Source organism: Pinus tabuliformis, chromosome 8, assembly GCF_031772625.1.
Source record: "Pinus tabuliformis cultivar Carrire ecotype Pingquan chromosome 8, CPIR1, whole genome shotgun sequence".
Taxonomy (NCBI): Eukaryota; Viridiplantae; Streptophyta; class Pinopsida; order Pinales; family Pinaceae; genus Pinus; species Pinus tabuliformis.
This window is the reverse complement of record NC_142294.1, coordinates 1,620,115,949-1,620,137,415: the sequence shown is the minus strand read 5'-3', so window position 1 is coordinate 1,620,137,415 and position 21,467 is coordinate 1,620,115,949. Positions and strand designations below refer to the sequence as shown.

General features: G+C 36.4%; 1 protein-coding gene across 1 annotated transcript in view; it reads left to right on the top strand.

The window, feature by feature from the left end:
- Positions 1 to 18,419, top strand: part of POLA2 (DNA polymerase alpha 2) — a 75,594-nt gene extending 57,175 nt beyond the window's left edge. Inside the window, exons 3-16 of the mRNA XM_089367669.1 lie at positions 13,887 to 14,018; positions 14,187 to 14,589; positions 14,796 to 14,891; positions 15,087 to 15,166; positions 15,386 to 15,461; positions 15,619 to 15,804; positions 16,191 to 16,295; positions 16,416 to 16,511; positions 16,609 to 16,701; positions 16,850 to 16,888; positions 17,007 to 17,048; positions 17,177 to 17,304; positions 17,467 to 17,593; positions 17,692 to 18,419. Of these exons, the coding sequence (XP_089223795.1) occupies positions 13,887 to 14,018; positions 14,187 to 14,589; positions 14,796 to 14,891; positions 15,087 to 15,166; positions 15,386 to 15,461; positions 15,619 to 15,804; positions 16,191 to 16,295; positions 16,416 to 16,511; positions 16,609 to 16,701; positions 16,850 to 16,888; positions 17,007 to 17,048; positions 17,177 to 17,304; positions 17,467 to 17,593; positions 17,692 to 17,928 (1,840 nt within the window). The 3' untranslated portion in view covers positions 17,929 to 18,419. The remainder of the gene's footprint in view (positions 1 to 13,886; positions 14,019 to 14,186; positions 14,590 to 14,795; positions 14,892 to 15,086; positions 15,167 to 15,385; positions 15,462 to 15,618; positions 15,805 to 16,190; positions 16,296 to 16,415; positions 16,512 to 16,608; positions 16,702 to 16,849; positions 16,889 to 17,006; positions 17,049 to 17,176; positions 17,305 to 17,466; positions 17,594 to 17,691) is intronic.
- Positions 18,420 to 21,467: the final 3,048 nt, after the last annotated feature.

Below are 21,467 nucleotides of genomic sequence, written 5' to 3'. Positions count from 1 at the left end.
ATAGGGTTTCAAATTTTCATCCTTTGTTTTGAAAGCCCCCATTGTTTGTGATATGACAAGGTCAGAATCTCCAATTATGATTAACTTTTGGATTTCCCTTTATCGGGCCGCCTCAAGTCCTAGAAGGAGGGCCTCATACTCAACTATGTTATTGGTGCAAGTAAATTGGAGCCTTAAAGAGAATAACAAGTACTCCTCAGAAGGGGATATGATGACAATGCTAGCCACTAATCTAGTGTTAGAGTGAGCCCCATCAAAATACATAACCCATCGCCCGGGGAGAGGGGAAGTCTTGATATGCTCATTTTTGAAAATTCTCCATTCTCCAAGTTTATTATCTTCTTCTTCTAAGTCATTATCAAATTCTTGAGAGGTGGCAATCATTGGGCAGAGAATTCCTTCCTAAGGATGGATACATAGGAGTTCTCTTTCCACATGAGGTATATAGTGGAACTATCTTCAATGATGGATAGGTTAAGGTCTTCAACGAATTGTTTTGATAAAATCATACCCCATGTTGGATTTGTTTTGATAATGAGAATGTTTATGAGGAATTCTTTCTCAGGATATGTATGGAAAAAGATCTTTTCACTTTCTACCAGCCCACAACCCTGAATTCTTCGCAATTTATAATCACCTTGGCCCGACATTTCTTTGAGAGAGTAATCCCAAGCATTTTCATAATACTCAAAGGCATGATATGGATAGGGCTCCCTGAATTTAGAATGCAATTCTTCAACGTATGCTCGTTTATTCCCAGGGTCAGTCAAGCTTAAAATCAATCTTATGGGCATTCTTGTATTAGGGTCAGGAGTTTCCTTGTTGCTGATTTCTTGTGACTTAATTTTTTTATGATGGGGAATTCTTTTCCTTGAGGGGGGAGGCTCATTTTAATTTGTAGCATGTTGATAGAATTATGCCTCATGGCTGCGTCGAGGTCAATCATCATGTTTTGAGCTTGAAAGAGACTAGAGGGGTTTTTGTTTGGACATCGAAGACCAACTTTCCTTTGAAGGCATTGAGGTAAGCAACCATAGCTATATCCTTTGGGGGAGACATTTATTGAGGGATAAAATGGATAACCATATTGAATCGCTGGTTGAACTCAACAATGGTCTCATCCTCTCTCCTTTCACTAGACAAGAGCCCTTTGTATATTTAGACCACGTCCTTTTTGTGGAACCATCTTTCTCGAAATGTTTGGACAACTCCTTCCCATGTAGAAATGGAAGACGATGGAAGGTTGAAATACCAATCATGGGTGTTCCTTGTCATGGTTGTAGCAAAGGCAATCATTGGCTATAGTCATTATATAGTTTGTCACATGTTCGGTATTCAAACTTTAAGAGATGTTCTTGGGAGTCCTCTTTCCCTGTGAACATAGGCCTTTTGGGGTCTTTAGGTACAACACAAAAAAGAGCCCTGGTCATGGAGGAAAGGTCCAAAGGTCTAAACATCTTGTGTTTCTTCCTTAATTGATTGACCTTTTTGTTAAAGAAAGGAATATGGGGTTTGTCATCTTTCCATCAATTGTAAGTCACAACCTCAAGATCTTCCATCTAGGAAAGAGAACGTGGAGTTGCCAGAGGAATGCTTTATAGATGTCGTTAATGAATCAATTCCTCAATGATTCACTAGGGAGGTAGACCTGCTTCCTCCCCGGTAATAGCGCCGAAATGTTACTGCTCAAACTAGCAGGGGACCTAAAGGGGGACACCTAGAGGGCAAATGCTAGGCCAAGGGCAACAAATGGAGACTTAGCCCACTGTCACCTCAGCTAAGGCTCCCTTCTATTTACGGACTTTCACCGATGGGAGGAGACCCGGTATATTATGGAGTCACCGATGAAGGATAAAACAATGAATGGATATGAGTGACCCAAATAATCCCTTTCCCGGAAGGGCTTGAAGGATGGAGCTTGCTTGCTTTCTAAGCAAGGTACAATGTCTTCTAGGGAAAGGAAGGGAGGATTTGAGGGTTAGGTTTATGGAATATGACTTGTGAATGAGTTTCCCAATTCCTAAAAATCCTTATTGAAATTGGTATCCTGGATGGTTCTTGAAGAATGGCCTCTTCACAGGAATGGGACCACACATGACTAAGTGGACCTGGTCTAGGGTAAGGGAATAAGTATAGCAACCAATGATGTTCTAACCCTAGACAAGGTGGGGAAAGGATCAAAGAAAGAATTTTCACTTGAAGGTGTTGATTTGACCCTTTGAGGTACTAACCTTGGGGATGCTAAGGCAAGTTTTGATCTCGGAGCTAGGGCTTGGCTTTTCTCCCAAATCCATCGTCAGAATGGCTTCAAAATTGGAGGAGAGCTTGAGGGAAGGCCAATGCAGGAGAACCTAGGAGATTGAACTTTTTGGAGGGCTAGCTTGTCGGGAAATTGATGCCCTAGGTACCCCAACTTGGCTAGACCCGAAAGAGGTGAAAGAAAGTGGTTTTTGGTGACCACCTTTTGGTAGATCAGTGCCTTAATCTTTGGGAGAATGGAGTCTATGATGAATTTGAGTACGATTTCTTGGTTCCCAGTCAAGGAGGCCTCAAGACCACTTCACTAGCCTTTTAGGTCAAGGAGAAATAATCTTGCAACTTTTATATTTTGATGCACAAAGGGAATGGCTTATCAAGGTCAAATTATTTGATAGAATTACCCCTAGGAGATTTCATTCATATTACATGGCCCATACATTGAGAGATGCTATAATAGAGACAAAATTCCACAATTTTAAGCAGTAAATGCATGCAACAATTAGCCCTAGAACAACGAAAATCCTAGTCCAATGTATATGACAAAATAAAACAAGAATAACATTAAAAGCATGTACTTACATGTAATAGAATATATCCAACCATTCACAATTGACAAGAGAGAAGCTCCAAGAGAAGATAGACCAATATCCACACATCAAAATTCATCCATAAAGCTCCAATTCATCCTTTAGAAAAAGTGCGAAAATATCAAGAGAGAGAAAAGATCCAATCCAAAGTGATGATGAGAAAATGAACTCATCTCACTTGTATTTATACACAACTTAGGAGTTCGAATTAGTTTCCTTGGCCTACATAAACCCTAAAAATAAAATAATGTTATAATAATTCAACTTTTGGTGACAAACCCACCAAATTAGCTCATAAATGAAAAAGTAAGCCTCTCAAGAGGTCAAATAATAATCTATGCTTGTCTTAAGATCCTCTAAGAGGCCTAATGAGGTCCATGGGTGCCACAATGAAGAGTAGGACCCTCAAAAGTAGTGGACAAGGGGTTGGCCCTTTGTAATAAGTTGTGGTGCTCCAAATCACATGTGGGGGCACACAAGTGTCCTCAAGGGTCTCCAAACAAATCAAAGATGCCTGTAGATCGCCTGCAAGGGCTAGGATGATGGTGTAGGTGATGCCATATCATCGTGCAAGTCCTGGATCATCTACCAAGTGTATGGTGCGAATCTAGGCCAACTGGGCATGATGGATCAGGTGCATCTTCCTCGTCCAACAAGTGAACCACGAGCAATCTCTGAATCGCTGCGGGGATCCATGGAGTGCTGTCTACTGCTGTGGAGGCCCATGGCTCTCAACGTGCACCCTACATGTGCCAATGTAGCTCTCTGGAGGATTAAGACTCTATATAGGGAGACCAAACCCAAAATGGAGACCATTTGCAATCTTGCATAAGATCCAATGCATCCCCTAGCCTTCCAGCACAACAAGTCATTAGAGAAATCGAGTAAATGAGCTTACCAATCATGGACCACAAGTGGGGACTTCATAACGGCCTGCCCTTCCATAATGGGATTTAGGATGTGCCAGTGTCTTCTAAACTCCAAGTGGGGTTAACTAATCATCCTATTAGGTGGTTTCTACTTCTAAAGGGGATGATATAGTCAAGGTACATCCTTCAAAAGGTGGTGGCATGTGACAAATAGGTGAATGAAATAGGGGATGAGAAGGGGCAACCTTGGGTCACATGCTGGGGCACAAGGGTAGCTAATAAGAGGGAAATCCACACTTGGGTTTATAATGTGTAGGAGGGAGCAATCGTGGTACATGAGGTGCCTCTACTTTGATTTTTCCACCCTTCTTCATATGTTTTTTTCCGCTTTATGATTTTCTTTGATTATCTGCTCGGGGCTCAAAGGGGTAAGAGCATGATGTATAAGATATAACAGTGAATACCTCCCCTTTTCAAGGTGGGACAGTTCATTGCCCACTAGGGGTTGGGACAATCATGGGTTCCTATATGATGAAGGAGGCTCATAGAACCTGTAGGAACCAGGGTGATGGCCATGACGATGGGGTAGAGCTCATGTATTGGCTTTTGCCCATGTGCTAAATGTGCTTGTCCCGACCATCTTTTGCATTTTGTGGTACATTATCTTGTTGAATGTGGCCATATATGTTTTTATCTTTCTTTTTAGTTGCATCAACCTCCAGGCTTCATTCCAGGCCATGACCCAAGGTGTGGGTAAGGAGAAGGGGCATGCTAACCTTATGTGGACCCAGTAGAGGAATGTGGACCTAGGTGGGATAAATGATGAATAGGATAATAATGAATGGAAAGGGGTAATATAAGCGGATAAGGGAGCGAGACCACGTAACCAAAATCGGGGTTTCTCATGAAATACCATCCCTAGAGCCAAATGGTCAGTAAAAGAGATCCCATGGGACTAGAATCCAAGGTTAATACCTAAAAGGGGTCTAGGGGACAAAAGCACAGACCTAGCCCATTCCTTCTGCTGAATCTCCCCATTAATCCATGCCTAGAAGTGTCCATGATAAGCAAACTATACTACTCAATTTCCAAATGACAAGGCATACCTTTAGGTTCCGAAGGCCCACCTTCAAACATATGATCATGGCAAATGGGCGAGGGACCACATGGCTGTCTCAGATGGTAGAGAAAGAGCACAATGAGCTAGTTGGTGGCTGGTGGCTGCCCGCTGAGGACCATCTTGGAGAAAAAAAATTCTCCCAGGGATATTACCCACAAAATGGTGGGTAACACATCTTGATGATCTTCAAGATCTTCTTTTCTTGATTGCATCCTCATCAAGAAGTTAGTGAAAGAATCATTCAAATACTCGTTGGGAAGAATAACCAATGGTCTAAAAAAATAAATCTTAAACAAGAGCAGTGACACAAAGAAACAACATAAGACTTAAAAATACTTATTTATTTATTTATTATTTTTTTATAATGAGGATTTGAAGGAAGTTGTTAGCTCCCTCTTGATCCGGCCTCCATTAGTTACCTCTTTCCATTAGTCATATGTCATCCATAGAAGAAATGCATCTTCCTGAGCACCACTTGGCAAACTCCATCCCGATCCACTCTAATCTTATGCATCTCAGAGACCATCTTTCTCACATGAGGTAATGCTTTATAGTGAAGATGAACGAACTTTCAGTGCCACAATTTACATTGATGATTATTATCATGAGTCAATGCTTGGATATGTCTTCCATTGATTTTATAAAGATCTTCAAATCTTGATGATCCCAGAGTGAAGACATGTAATACCAATTTTATATATATTGACTTCATGTAATGATATCCATCTTGGATTGCTGCAAAACAGGTTAGTTTAGAAAGCTATCATTCCATCTTTTGCAAAAGTCATGATTCTTACCTGCAACCACTATTGTCAGTGAACTCTAATATCATAATCTCCAATACCCATAAGATTATGTCATTTCTCATATAATGTAAGAGAATCAAAATTAATTTATCTTCAACAATCAATTTCTATCAGTTATTCTTTCATAACCTTCTATGCATTATGTATTTTTTTAAGACAACACTTTCTTGCACATGCATAAACAAAAGTAAAACTATTTTTTACTTTTACATGCATCAACAAATACCAAAACCATTGTTTGTAATGATATCCATCTTGGATAGCTGCAAAAGAGCTTAGTTTAGAAAGCTATCATTCCATCTTTTGCAAAAGTCATGATCCTTTACTTGCAACCACTATTGTTAGTGAACTCTAATATCATAATCACCAATACCCATAAAATTATGTGATTTCTCATATAATGTGAGAGAATCAAAATTAGTCTATCTTCAACAATCAATTTCTATTAGTTATTCTTTCATAACCCTCTATGCATTCTATATATTTTTTTTAAAACAACACTTTCTTGCACATGCATAAACAAAAGTAAAACTATTTTTTAGTTTTATATGCATCAACAAATACCAAAACCATAATTATCAAACACATGCAACACCTTAATTACTATCTGCAAAATTACTATCATATCTTGGGTTTCTTGAAATCTTAGAAGAACAGTAGTAATAAAATTTCAGCAATAAAATTCAACAGTAAAATTTCAACAATAAGGTTTTAGCAATAAAATTTAGCAATAAAAAAATTTCAGCAATAAAATTTTAGCGGTAAAAAATGAGATATTTCAATAGAAAATGATCTTCAAGTAGAAAGAACAAGAAGTGATATTTGAGCAAAAAATGGGCTACAAATAGAGTAGACAACATTTGATATTTCAATAGAAAATGCGTTGTAAATAGAGTGGACAACAATAGATATTTCGATAGAAAATGGGCTAGAACAACACTTGTCTTCTTGAGCTTCTCTTCACCAAAGCTCTGATACCACGTTGAAATTATGATGTTTTATGCTGTAACAATCACTTATTACAAAATTTATTTACGTTGCAATATTAGATAAACAATTGTAGATATAACATAAATCAAATGCACAACAATGTTATCGGAACCAAATCGGCCATCGAACCAAAAAACCTTGTGGACCGAGAACTAGTCGGAACCGGAAAAACCGAAAAAAAAACCGGTTTACCCAAAACACATAAAATATTCACATTTTAAAGAAAAAACAGATATATTCATGTACATCCATATGAATCCAAACGATTTATAGACAAATATGCAAAAGTTCTCATTTATATAGCAAGTAATAGTGCATACAACCAAAATAGCACTTAGTGCAAAACATTGTTGAACCAAAAATGTTACAAACATCAAGAAGCAGGCTCTAAAAGGCTTTTATAGTCCAAAATAACATGCTAGATCATAGTATTATACTACATCCTACAATGCTACAAGCTACAACTATAGCAAATCAATGATCAAATCATTAATCCTCCTCCTCCTCCTCCTCCTCCTTCTCCTCCTCATCCTCATCTAAAGAATGAGTAGCATCCAAGTTTGCAATGGGATTACAGCGTGATTCCCCTGGTCCTGAAGCTGCTACTGGTGCTTCTGATATATCTGCCTCTGCAACGTGTGGAGGTGGGTCCAAGTCCAACCAAAAAAGGTCTTCACTGTCAAACGCTGCTGGTTGACCCTCCATAATTCATTCTGATGTTGGATCAAAGTCACCCAAGACAATGTTGCTTGTTTCAAGGGTTTTATTCAGCAATTGATTGCGCCTCAAGAAGATCTGTAAATTTTGAGAAGAGAAGAAGCTCCAACCAAGCTGAAAATAAAGACTTCAATTAGCTCCAAAATCTCTTTTAGAAATTTGGCAATGAAATCTCTCAAAATAACCCTGCAAATTACAATAACTTTTGAGGAAAAAATAGAAGAAATCTGAAATTCTGAATTCTGAATAAAAAAACTGGGGTTTTAAAATTTTAAGAGAAGAAAAAAATAGTTTTTTGAAGAAAAATCTGTGTTGCACGGGTACCCGCACCCGGGGGTGGGGTTCTCGAACCCGTCCCGGGTTCCCGCACCCAAGTACCGGATTCGGGTACGGGTTCTTCCCAGACGAACCCAGAAGAACCGGGTTCTTCAAAAAAAAAATTTGGGTTCTTTTCCTTTAATGGGTTCTTGGGTTCTTGGGTTCTTCGGGTGCTTGGGTTCTTCGGGTGCTTGGGTTCTTCGGGTTCTTCGGGTTGGGTTCTTTGGGTTCTTCGGGTTCTTTGGGTTCTTCATAAAAAAACTATATTAAAAATATAATTAATAATATATAGTTGGATTGAGGTTAAGAACAAAGTGCATACATTTGTTGTAGGAGATAGATCACACCCACAGACAGAGGAGATCTATGCAGAATTGCAGTGACTGACAGGGTTGATGAAGGAAGCAGGGGATGTACCTGATGTGCACTTTATGCTGCATGATAAGAAACAGGAGCAAGTGGTAGTGATCATCACATCATGTGCAATAGGAGTGGTGGGAATCTGCATTGTTTTACAAGAGGAAGAAGCTTATATTTTGTTTGTGCTTTTCAGCAAGTTGTAAAGACCACTGAAGTCTCATCAAATGCGCAAGAAGTGCATATGTCGTAATTGCCACTATTCTGCCAAGTTCATAAATGAGGTCACCATGCAGGAAACCATCCTAAGTGATTTAATCCACTTCATTGTTTCCTCAACTCTGTTTTTTTGGGATTTATATTGAGGCTTAAGTAAAATAAGTTAGCTGGAAGTGCTATATTATTCTGTTGGTGTCTCTACAAAGGGAGTGGAGGTTTGAGCACTGTTTACTGTTTTCATGTATCATGCCAAAGGCTATATCTCCCTAGGGCATTTCTCAAGGACAAGAGCCCATACAATAAGTTTGAAGTAGCATGGGTATTTTCAAAATTTTTAGGTTGAAGTTACATCAAGATATTCAAGTGAACAAAAGATGTGAGTGCACTGTCGACCTCCTTGGATATATGATTGCAGAGAGCTTGTCTGGGCAGAATAGGGATCGGGCTTCAGTTAGAGACCATTATTTTTCCTTGGAGCTTCATGTAATGACTTATAAATAGCAGTAAAGGCATTTTCAGAGACACTCTTGTTCTATTTTTTCTCATGATGAGAAGTGTTGAAATTCAAATCTCACATAAATACATATAAGATGTAGATGTATGCACACAAATCGATGCATACACATAGACAGACATTAATGGACATAGAGAGAACAGACATTAATGGACATAGAGAGATGCACACAAGAATTATAGTTTATAGCTGTAATGTATTATTCCATATGTTGGCTTGACAAAAGACGCTTGCCAGCAAGCTGTATAATTGACTTTGTACTGATTTCATGTGTTTCATTTTTGGATGAAAATATGGTGCAGCTCTAAATTGAATAAGTTAATTGCATCAAGCAACAAATGTTATGCTTGTCTATATAAAACATTAGTTAATATCTTCACTCTTTTTTATGGTAGCTAATACTGGGGACTAGTGTTTGAGGGTCAAACAGGTAACATAACAATTGAGAAAGGTTTGAAATTCTGTTGGATTTGGAAAATAAAAATGAAAGATAAGCATAGGAAGAGAAATTGGAAGCATGGAAAAGGATGGACATTATAGCAGTGTGATCAGACAAACAATGATGCCTGCAAGGTTAATATGGCGATATAGAGTTAGGGAACAAGTTTGACCTGCAAAACTGTATTTGATAGGATGCTTGCGTGGTATGCGGTTTCGTGGAACTCAATGACAACAGGATATGCTGACCACAACTGTTGCATGGATGCTTTCCAATTTGTGGCAGAATGCTTTGGTTTGGCATAAATCCAAACCAGGTGATCTTCACTATTATTCTGAAGGCATGTGCCAGATTGCGATCAGATGAAAATGGTAAGCAGGTCCATTTATGCATTATCAGAATGGGTTTGGAAAAAATATACAAATTCAAATTTCATATATATTATTAATTATATTTTTTCAACTTTAATATATTTCATATATATTATTAATTATATATATATATATGAAATATTAATTAATAATATGCATGTTTAAATGATTATCATTAAAGTTTTCTTGTTTAAAATTTAAAGTTGAAAAAATATACAAATTCAGATTTCATATATATTATTAATTATAAATTTATAATTTATAATTTATAAAATATAATTATTAAAATTTAATATTATTATATTGCCCGACGAACCCACGCACCCTGTTTCCAAAAATGTCGTCCCCATCCCCGTCCCCGTCCCCGTCCCCGCACCCACGTTTCTTGGCAACATAGAGAAAAATAGAACATTAATGGTTGAAAAAAATACCTTGTATTTCCCTCTTAATTTGCTAAAGAAAATCAGCTCCAAACTCCTCCAAAATCAGCTCTAGAGCAGCCCCTACAAATCTGCATAAAAACACTGGGGTTTTTAATTTTTATGAGAAAAAATAGCTGATTTTTAGAGAAAAATAGAAGAAAAAAAAGCACTGAAATTTCCTTGATTTACCCTCTAAATATTTTGGAGAAAATCAGCTCCAAAATTAGCTATGTAGCAACCCCAACAAAATAAAAAATAATTCTTCCACCAGTTGCAAAAACCACTGAAGAAAACCCAAAAATCTTTGGGAAAAAATAAATCTTTGAAGTAGATCAAAAATCTTCTAACCAACAGCGCTCCAAGACTCCAATCAACGCTTCAAATCTGCAAAAAATCTCCCTCAGAACAACCCTGCAAAAAAATCTCCAAATTCTCCTCACCGAACTTAGCTCAAGAAATGCAAGAGACTTGAATGAATAGTGTGAGTAGAACAGAGGGGGTGGGGGTGTTTAAATAGTTTTGGGGGGGCTAGATTAGGTTTAGAAATTAGGCAAAAAAAATAATAATTTTGGTTTCCTGGCCGCGCGACAGTGGGGCCCATGGTCTGGCAGAACCGGGCTGGAACCAGTCCAGAATGGGTTTGGATTGGTTCATATCGAACCGGTCATTTAGGGTTTGGAGGGCCGGTTCAGATCGGTTTTGCTTCCAAATCGGTCGCACTGGCCGGTTTTGCCGAAACTGATTCGGTTCTGATAACACTGATGCACAATAGAAGACAACCAAGAATCTAATGAGACACAGAATTTAGGTCCAATGACCAGGCAAAACCCACAAGGTGACACCCAACTAGATTCTTCTTCTATTAGAAATCAATTATTCAACAAAGATACAAAGTACAATGAGAGATAAAGTGAATGTGTAAGTTCACCCAAATTTGAACAAGTTGTAGCATGAAGATCACTGGACGTAGCAACAGATGGACACACTAAATCAACTTTCCCTTCAACTGAATCAACACTGAAGCATTGAATCAACCTTGGCTCACCAAGTTTTGCTCTTACTCTCCAAGTCTCTCTCTGACAATTTGCTTCAACTCTCTCCAACTCTTTCTCAAGTATGAATTCTTCCTTCACAATGCACAAGTAGTGAGGGGAAAAAGAACGAGGCACATATATATAGGAGGAGTAACGAATCCATGCCATAAAGGAGGCGTAACTCGCATGCCAAGAGGAGTGTAACTCATGTCCATTTAGGAAATGTAACTCATGCCGTTAAGGAGGTATGCATGTCTTCATAACTTATGCTTTTAAGAAGAGTGTAACATATGCATTAAAGAGTGAGTAAGAGGAATATTTTATGACAATGCTTTTATTGAGTGTAAGAGAATTAATGAGAGTATAAGAGGAATATGCCATGCCAATAATGAGTGTAAGAGAATATTATTGAGAGCCATGATTGAGTGACTTGAATTTATTTTTAATAATAATATAATAGTATCATACTAATAATAATAATATAAGATTGCAAAGATTTTGGGGAAGAAGGACATATTCACTCAATTTACAACATCAGGGACGATTAGGCAAAGAATGAGGTATTTTAACGATAGCATCAATCAACAACAACTTAAAGGATTTTATAAGATTGATTGTTCTTGTGGCAAGACTTACATTGGAGAGACATGTCGCTCACTACAGAAGAGGCTAAAAGAGCATGGAGCATATATTAAGAATAAAAGATCACGCTCTTCAGCCCTCGCAAAGCACTCCCCGAAGACCAAACATCATGTTTGTTTAGAAATTGCCAAGTTTATCGCCAGGGAAGAACACTATTAGAAGAGGAAAACCAGAGAAGCACTTGAGATTATGAAGCATCCACATAATCTCAATAGGGACGGGGCGGGGGGATCGAGATTAGTGAAAATTGGCTTCCTCTAATCAGAGATATTAATTCTCCCATTTCTACCTCCCAAGGTATTGTATCACAGGTATAATTTTCTATCCTCTACCTTTCTTTATTTCTTAGGATTAAATTATATTATTTTGGGCTTAATTAAATTAATAATAGTATTTATTATTAATAAATAAATTATTATTATTAATGATTATTTATGCATAATAATAATTATTATTTATTACTTGTTAATAAATAATTAATTATCAACATGCATCAAATAATTACTAATAAGTAAATTAATTAATAAAATTTATTCATTTCCTTAGTTAATTAACTAATAAAAAATTATTCATTCTTTTTAGTTAATTAATAAATTTATTCTTTTTCTTTGTTTCTTAGATTGATATTTTATTTAGTTAGTTATTAATATATTTATTAATGTTTTTGTTATTAAATAAAGATTTATTAAATAAATAAGTTAATTATTATTAATAACTATATATTTATTATAATGAATAAATAAGTTAATATTATTAAATAAATATTAAACTATATTAATAATTAATTATTATTATTTATTTCTAAATACATTATTTGAGTTCATTAAAAATTTAGGTTTTTAGTCGTCTCTTTTAATAATATTGTTCTTTGTTGTATTTATTCATTTTTCCTTCCGTTTGACTCTCCTTTCATTTATTCTCTGTCCCGAAGATAGATCACCTTTGGGATTTGAAACGTCGACAAAATTCAAACTACACTGGAGAATCCGAATCATCTTTTATAAACAAAGACCACAGAAATTTGAAATCTAATAATAATAATAATATTGATGATTAAGTTGAAATTGAACTATTAGGATTGATTGATGATCAGAAGGGATTTTCCATCAACAATACTTGATTACAATTGATGTAAGGTGATTTACTATTTTTGGAAAGTCATACTTGAGACTTTCTATTTTTAGAAATTCTATTTTATTTTTTAGACTTTCTATTTTTATAAATTCATCCTTGAGCTGCCAAATGTTCAACAGAGGATCCTAGTAAAGGAAATGGTTTTGATATTATGTAGATATTTGTTATAGCACGATTTTCTTTGGATTCTTGAGGCAATTTAGAGCCTCCATTGATCTATATTGATTCAAAAATGGATTGCATTCAGTGATTTTTTGGTTATATGCACCCTTGCTATATAGATGAGAATTTTTGCATATTTGTGTATAATAATTTGGAATCTTGGATTCATATGGATGCGCACGAATTATATGTTTTTTTTTCAAAATTTGAATATTTTATGTATTTTTTGGTTAACCAGTCTTTTGGTCCAGTTCTGATAACATTGCTGAGAATGCCGTGACCATTTTCCATCAAGCAAACAAGGGGAAATCCGTTGTTTTCATTGCCATGATTCATGTCATGAGATGCATTTATTTGTGTTTTGGTATGATTTTGTATCTTTCTATCAGATCTCATGACTAAGAACAAATATCATATTTCAGTATCAATATTTGATGCATCACTTGACTGCTTATACATCTTATATATCAATTTTATTTTCACATTTACGTGGCAATGTGTTTGTTTGATGTTGTTGTTGTTTTAGAAGTTAAGAAATTGAAAAAATGATTATTTTTGTATTTTTTATAAGTTTCCTGATAATTTCTGATATATTCCCCATATTGTTGATAATTTAAATTTTGGAGCCCAGCAACAAATTGCCGGTAACGATGTAACATTGCTCTAAACTGGCATGGTCTTTACCTACTATTAAATGGCCTCTACCAAACAGCTGTGTAGCTGCTTACCATGCTCTAAAAACTTCATATGACATCTACAGTGCCGATAACGATTAGGACAACAATATCTCAATGGCATGTCTATTTTATGATCTTGAAACTTGACATGGTTACCTCATACGAAGTTGTAGATTTGTTGGTGAAAATGCTTCTTTTGAACTGCTGTTTTTTGATGTTAATTCATTCTTTTCTACATCTTATTTTCAGGCAACTAGATGGGTCCAAGGTACTGAGCTCTCATATGGATGGTTTCCGGCAACATCTGCAAAATGAGCAAAAAGAAGCCTTTCTTAAACAAGAAACAGATTTGCATTTCTACTCCAGTAACGACATTGACATGTGAGATATGTCATTTCCTGTTAAAATGTTCATTTTTAGAATGCATGCAAGTAATTGACAAAATGTGTTTGGTTGTAATGAATGTTGGTCTAATGGTGGAGCATAATTTGTGCTACTGCCTCCCTCTAATTCTTTGGCCACATTGTCTTAAGCATGCTGTATTTGCAGGCTTTTGAATGATGAACATGAAAGTAATGAAGATAAGCTACCGCAGACTCCAGTTCGACAATCAGATGTTTCTAATTTGCAAAATACACCAGACATATTGTCTCCATCATCTGTTATTAAAACTCCCAGTACAGATAGAAGGCTTTCTAATGGGAAACAGAGGTCAACAGTCTTAAGTAGTCCTGGTCCTGTTACTCCTTTTGAGAATCGCTCAAGTAAATGTGTATTACAGTTTGTATTCAATAAGCATATTTTGGATTCCATAGTGGGTCAAAGAGCTGTATCAGAGTCTGAAGATGACCTTATTAAAAGGATGCCAGAAGCCAAAAGTTGTTCTCTGCAAAATTTAGGCTTATTACCTAGTCCAGGGTGCCGTTACATGTATGACAGCATTGAGGGAAAGGTACTTACTATAATTTTGCTTCTCTAAATTTGTTATATGCTTGAATTTATTCTCCAGGATAATAGCTTCTTGGTCTAAGCACTTCATAGCATGCCACAGTGCACAATGAATTGTCCTTTTGGGCAATATGTTGATGTGCATCTTTCCGTTTAAGTAATAAAGATATAAGCTGCTTTGTTTCATAAGAGGAGCATCTTGTGTCTCAGTTTGAATATCTGGAGAGGAAGATCAAGACATTTGCCACTGCATTGGCTGCCAAGGAAGCTCGGAATGTTTTCAATCATGTTGCGATTGCATCACAGGTGAATGCCTAGCGCTATTGCAAGCATCTTGAAATGCTTTTCATCTCACTTAAATTGATCATTGATGTTGATAATTATCTCAAGATTACAGGCACCTATTTAAGAAGCTGTAGATTCTATTAGTTATTTGTCAGGATCTTTAAGGTATAAAAATACTTCTGGAATCTCCATTTCACATCAGTTATCTGCTGACAGGAAAGTGTCTTTGTTGTGGGGCTGGTTTGCTGTGATGGAGAGGGCCATCTGAATGATAAGTCGGTTCTGCTTCAAGGCAGGTTGGTTGTTTCAAAGTTATTTCCATCCATCCAGTAGTGCATAAGTTGAAAATACATTTTCATAGGTACAAGTAAATGATGAGTTGTCAAAAGACAATGTCTGTCCACCTTATAGCACATGTACAAACCAAAACAAACAAAAGAAGAACCATACTAAAAAATGAAACAATCTAGTGCTGTGAAAGTGTTCCTGATTGTTAACTCCGGTTGTGTTGCCAGTGTTGAATACTCTGGAGGCCAAAGGGTAAGGCTTGACCTCCACAAGCTGGCCAAATTTTCTTTATTCCCTGGTCAGGTAAATCCTATGCTTTTATTTTCCTACAAAATGGGTATTGAATGGATAACAATTTTTGAATTCTTAGTAAGAGGTTATTTAGATTTTTATCTGGCAGTCAATGCGTTTGTGAGCTTTGGACAGACGAGGATGACTAATTTTGTAAAATTTTGTCCAGGTGATTGGAGTTGAAGGTCACAATCCCAGTGGGCACTGTCTAGTTGCATCAAGGGTAATTGATTCATTTCCTGTTTCAAATTCTCTGTATCCACAAGATCAGGATGCCCCTTCAGCAAAGCGACTAGCAATGGATCAGGCATCTCAGATGAAACCTTTGCCTAGAACTGGAAAAACTATTTCAGTGGTAATTACAGCCACCTTTTATTTTTTGTGTACAGCTATTATATCTATGATTGCAATTGCTGTTATTTGTAAACGTGAATCCCAATTCATAACACAATCTTTCTTCATTAATCATATATTTGCAGGTGCAATAGTTTCTCCTTTTCGAGTGATTTTCTAATAGTATGCCCCCCCCTCAATGTATTGGAACATGACTTGAAAAAATATTTACTATTGTTGTCTACTGAGTCATTCTTGCAAATAAAACCATTGAGTGAATTTCACTTTTTGTTCATTTTTTCGCAAGTTTAGTAGTTCTTTTTTTGCCCCCAAGGTCAGAGAGATTGTGTTAGCAGCTCTACATGTCATTCATTAAATTTTTACTTATTTGAAATTTCCTTCTTGTAGTTGATTGCTGCAGGTCCCTTCACGACTACAGACAACTTAGCATTTCAACCATTAGCAGAGTTTCTTGTGTATGCCAAGAAAAAACAAGTTAATAATCTTATTTTGGTATGTGGCACGCATAAGAACTTAATTTGGGTTCAGCTTGCAAGTTGCAAGTTTTGATACATTTTACCCTGTGAATCCATGGTGAACTTTTGACTGAGGAACTTTTTTTTTTTTTTGCAGATGGGTCCTTTTGTTGATTCAGAGCATCCACAGATAAAAAATGGAACAGTAGACAGGTTCTATGAGGAAATATTCCAGGAGGAAGTTTGTGCAAGGGTCTGTAACTACTGTGCTTCCAATTCACATAAGTTAGTCTACCCAAAATCAACAAAATTATTAATCAAGTCTTTATTCTAATGCATTATTGGTGCAGTTACGAGATTATTGTGAAGAGATGGGGCCTGGTGCACGTGTTGTCCTTGTTCCATCTACACGTGATGCTCATCATGATTTTTTGTTTCCACAGGTATTTTGATATTAGATAATTCTGTATTTCCCAGCAAACAATTTTTATCCTCGACACTTAATGTTTTCAAATAACATGTTTTCAGCATTTGAAATGATGTCTTATGCATAATGGTACATCTTGACACATCTGCTGAATGTTCATGCAGCCACCATTCAATGTTCATGCTTTTGATCATACTCATCAGGTATGCCAATATTCTATTGAATTCATTTTTTTGGCATCTTTGTTTCCTGTGTGAATTTTGTGTTTGTTTTCATTGTTCATCAATTTGACTTGAAGAAAATCACTAAACATATATGCAGATAAGTTGTGTTGCAAATCCAGGGATTTTCTGCTTGGATGAGGTTAGCATGAAACATTCTTTCAGAGGATATTGCTTACTTTATTTACAGCGAGAACCTTTGTGCATGGAAAGTGAGTTTATGAACATTTGGTTTGCTTCTCCTGGAGTAAAATCTATTACGTGATGCAGATTACTATTGGGATTTGCACAGTGGATGTCCTAAGACACCTTAGCAGTGAAGAAATCTCCCGGATTCCAGAACAAAGCTCAAATGATCGGCTTGCAAGGCTTTCAACTCACATTCTAAGCCAGCGTAGGCATGTCCCTGAAGTACTGTTTCTGATTTTGATACAAATTTCAATAGGTTTTAAGATGCGGGGAATAAGTCCAATGAGAAGCTGTCAAATCGATTTTAAATGTTTATTTATCTTTATATGAATCTCAACTTCGTGGATGCAAATTTGTATTACTGTGAACAGCTTCTACCCACTTTTTCCAGCAGCTCCTGGTTTGCCTTTGGACTTATCTGTTTCTCCCGAGGCCTTGCATATGCTTTCCATACCTGACGTCATTATTTTGCCCTCTGACCTTGCAGCATTTGTAAAGGTAATTAAAATTCTAGTAGAATCATATAAATTGTGAGTCATCAAGATTAATGGTGTAATGTGAGTTTTTCTTGGTATTTTTACCTTTTGCCTCCACAGGTTTTGCAAGTTGGTGATGACCATAAGCAAACAGAGCCAGGGTTACAAAATGGCAGTTATGGGGATTGCACAAAGCAATCAAAGTGTGTTTGTATCAATCCTGGTAGACTGGCCAAGGGTACCAATGGGGGTACTTTTGCTGAGCTTCTTAATCTGGAGAAGGATCAAAATTCCACTACGCAAGATGTCTCACAGTTTTTTGAAGATAGAACTGTGGTTTCGATTATACGCATCTGATATCAGATGTTTGGGAAATGTGATTGTTTATTTTTGGTTTGAAGATCTCGATTTTTAGACGAGACAATTGGACTTGACTGTCAGTGGTGTAATGAAAGAGCAAGCTCGTTTATGCAGTATGATCTGGTCCATTGCTCAGCAAGCTTTGGTTTGTTCATTGTAATCGGGACCATTGTTTTTTTCATGTAACTCTAATTATCTAGAATGGCATTAGAACATGGATACCCATTTGTATTCCTTCTACAAGCAATTTCCAATGTTGCATCCCTATTGCAGATTGCAGTTTGTAATCATTAGATTAGTAGGGGCAAGCCTCAGAATACGTTGCAGGATTCCAAGGTGATGTGATTGGTCGTGACTGAGAATAACGTCAATCCATTATTACGAGATGTGGACGTGGCCATTGCTATGTAAAACTTGAAAGTGAAGCTGATGTAGTGATCAAATTTCTGAAACATGTGCAAGGCCTTTGGGAAGTTTCACATAATTCATGGAACAGGATCAAAAGAATGTGGCTAAAGAGAGGCTTGTCAATAGTGTAGTTATCAAATTTCTGAAGCATGTGCAAGGCCTTTGGAACGTGTCATATAATTCATGGCACAGGATCAGAAGAATGTGGCTAAAGAGAGGCTTGGCATAGTGTTAATTTCTACAAAAGGATCAATAGAACTTGTTCAAAATTGATAGACAGAATATAATTGTTAGATGTAATATATGTGTGGAACATAGTGCAGTTTAATTTGTTTTGCAAAGTAACATTGGTTCTTTTTTAGCTTTTCAGATTTCTTTGGGCTTTTTCCATGTTATGTTTTTTGTTTGTTTGTAAAGTTGTTTGTGATCCTCCAGGCTTGCCTGTGGCTTGAGGAGCCGTGACCCAGGGCATCTAAGCCGTCAAAGTCATTCGGGGATTGCACCTGGCTTGGGGCACACTAGCGCTTAACTGACTAGATTTTTTAGCATGTCTCCTACCCTAGCACATGACACAACCACCCCCCGTGAGGTTTGATTGTGGGTTGCCTTGTTGATGAGGCCCATCCTCAACCGGTTGTGCTAGTGGGACTTGACCTTTTCCATGTTATGTTAGTGACAATGAGTTGAAAACTTAAATCAATGTTTTTCATGGGCAAATGAATAGTATATTCTATTAAAATTGCAACAATTGAGGCTCAACGACTTGTATGATCTACGAAAAGGTACGAAAAGTTGAAACATGATTGGAAGCGTAAAAGATAATTAATTGTAAATATTTTTACCAACTATTTGAAAGAATAGAGTTAGTTATAAATTATGTAATTAGACATAAGTAGATGATGGAAAAGCATAAACCATTTCAACTATTACCAATGTCAAGATACAAATTTATAATATATGGATATAACCAATTCATAAGTTAATTTATAATATATGGAAGTAACCAATACATAAGTCAGAATTACTCTTTTGTCTATACCTTATAAAGACATGCTTAGTATGGTTTGGTCCATTGCAGTATGATCTAGACTTGACTAGAGCTTAGTAGGTGACATAATAAAATTCACCTCTCTTTTGTCTGTGTCATCATCTTTATCAACAATATTTTTAGTGTTATTATTAACTCTATCTGTTGAATTTTGTAGCTACAGTCAATCTTCATAATTAATAGTTTAGCCTTTGAGGATGTTGGGTTGATGAGTGGCACAATCGGGAGACTCAAGAAGCCTACCAATGATAAGCTCCAACAAAGTTTGACTAGGTTTTTGGTCCCATCATCACAATCAATATTACATATAGAGGTTCTACAACTACAAATCCTTCTAAGGTGTGTTAATTACAACAATTTAAATTAAACTTGAATATGAATTTGTATATTATTTTATTTATCTTCAAATTTATTTGTTTTTTATTGTGTTGTCATCTTATTAAAGTTCAATTATCTTCCTTGTTACTACAATGTTGGGGGTATTGGTATTCTTATATTGATAGAAATGGGGGGAGGTTAGAAACAAAGGTCCTAATGGATGATTAAAGGGTGGAAAATTATGGGTCGTAGGGAAGCATACCAAGATCATGTTACATTATGAGGGTATTGAATGTCTTATTGATGGTACATATAAGCATATTCATTGCCATAGGGTTTTGAAACAGGGATCCCATTTGATTAATTAACATGCAGTTTTTGTAAGATGGTTCCAAAATGCGATTTCAGGATGTGATTATATCGTGAATCAAGGCGCACCAATAAAATACATGAACGAGGTACAAGAGAAGGGTGAAGACTAGACTACTTGACTCAAAATGAACTCAAAAATGTTGCACGGGTTACAAATGCTAACCATAGATCAACAATACTCTTTGGTGGAAGAGGACAAAAGTTGCTACCCTCTCTATTAGAATGAGATCCTTGAAGGAAACGTTGTTTGAATTGACAAAAATGAAGGATGTCTTTAGATTTTGCAAGGATGTGTGTGAGGCACATAAGCAAGAAAAATTGCAAGGTAAAGATGCAATTTGGGAATTTGACAAGGATATCTTTCATAACTTGATGCATGCAAAAACGGAGAGAAGGTATAGTACAACCAAAAAATCCCTTTATGAGATGATCAAGTTATGGGGAGGTCTTAGATTACATAGCTTTATGAGCTTGAATATGGATGGTCCTTCAATATCTATGACTCTAAGGCAAGCTAGAAAGTCATTGGCATATATCTCAGGGGAGCACGGGCACATTTTTTAGGCAGTCGAAAAAGTTTATGTTTCTTATAAAGCCGACCATGGTATAGATGGCCCAATTCCTATATGCCTTGCTGAAGATGAAAGAATTATGAAAAAATATGTTAGGTGGATAGCAAAAAGTGATGCACTTGTAGGGTTTTGCGGTACGAAAGAAGAACATCAATACCAATCACATTTTTTTGTGAGAGTTGGTGAGGGTGCTGTAGGCTATGAGATTATAACAAATTTTTTTAAGAACAATGTTATTGACTATTATGCACGTGTTATTATTGCAAACCCTTTACATGAAAAACTTCCTCGTTTGGTTGTGGTTTTTCATCCAACATACAATAGGTTCAATGTAAATTTTGTTTACCAACAATGGGAAAATGTAGAATCTATGTGGAAGAAGCACATGGAAAACAATTTGGGACCTATTGTTGGTCATTCCTCAGATGGGGATAGCAGAAGAAGACAACTTATGTTCAAGGATTATTCTTCAACATCAAGTATTCAATATAAAATTCCTTGGGAAATGTGGAGGCTAACTGGGTTGTACAATTATTGCAATGTAACAAGATTGCATGACCAATATTACATCCACAATGCCAAAAAGCTAGTGAATCATTTGTTTAGTGGTCGTTGAGAATTGGTTTTAGGAAATGAGTACATGAGTTTTGGTCATGTCAGAATGGTTTATCACACTTTTAAAGTGGAAGATCACAAGCTTAAGGGTGAATATATAAAGAGGATGGGTCGACAAAATTGGGGTTCTGCACAATGCATTGCTTCAAGGCATGTTCAAAGGTGTTTGAAAGAGTTGAGAAGTACACCAAGTGGAAAGTTAG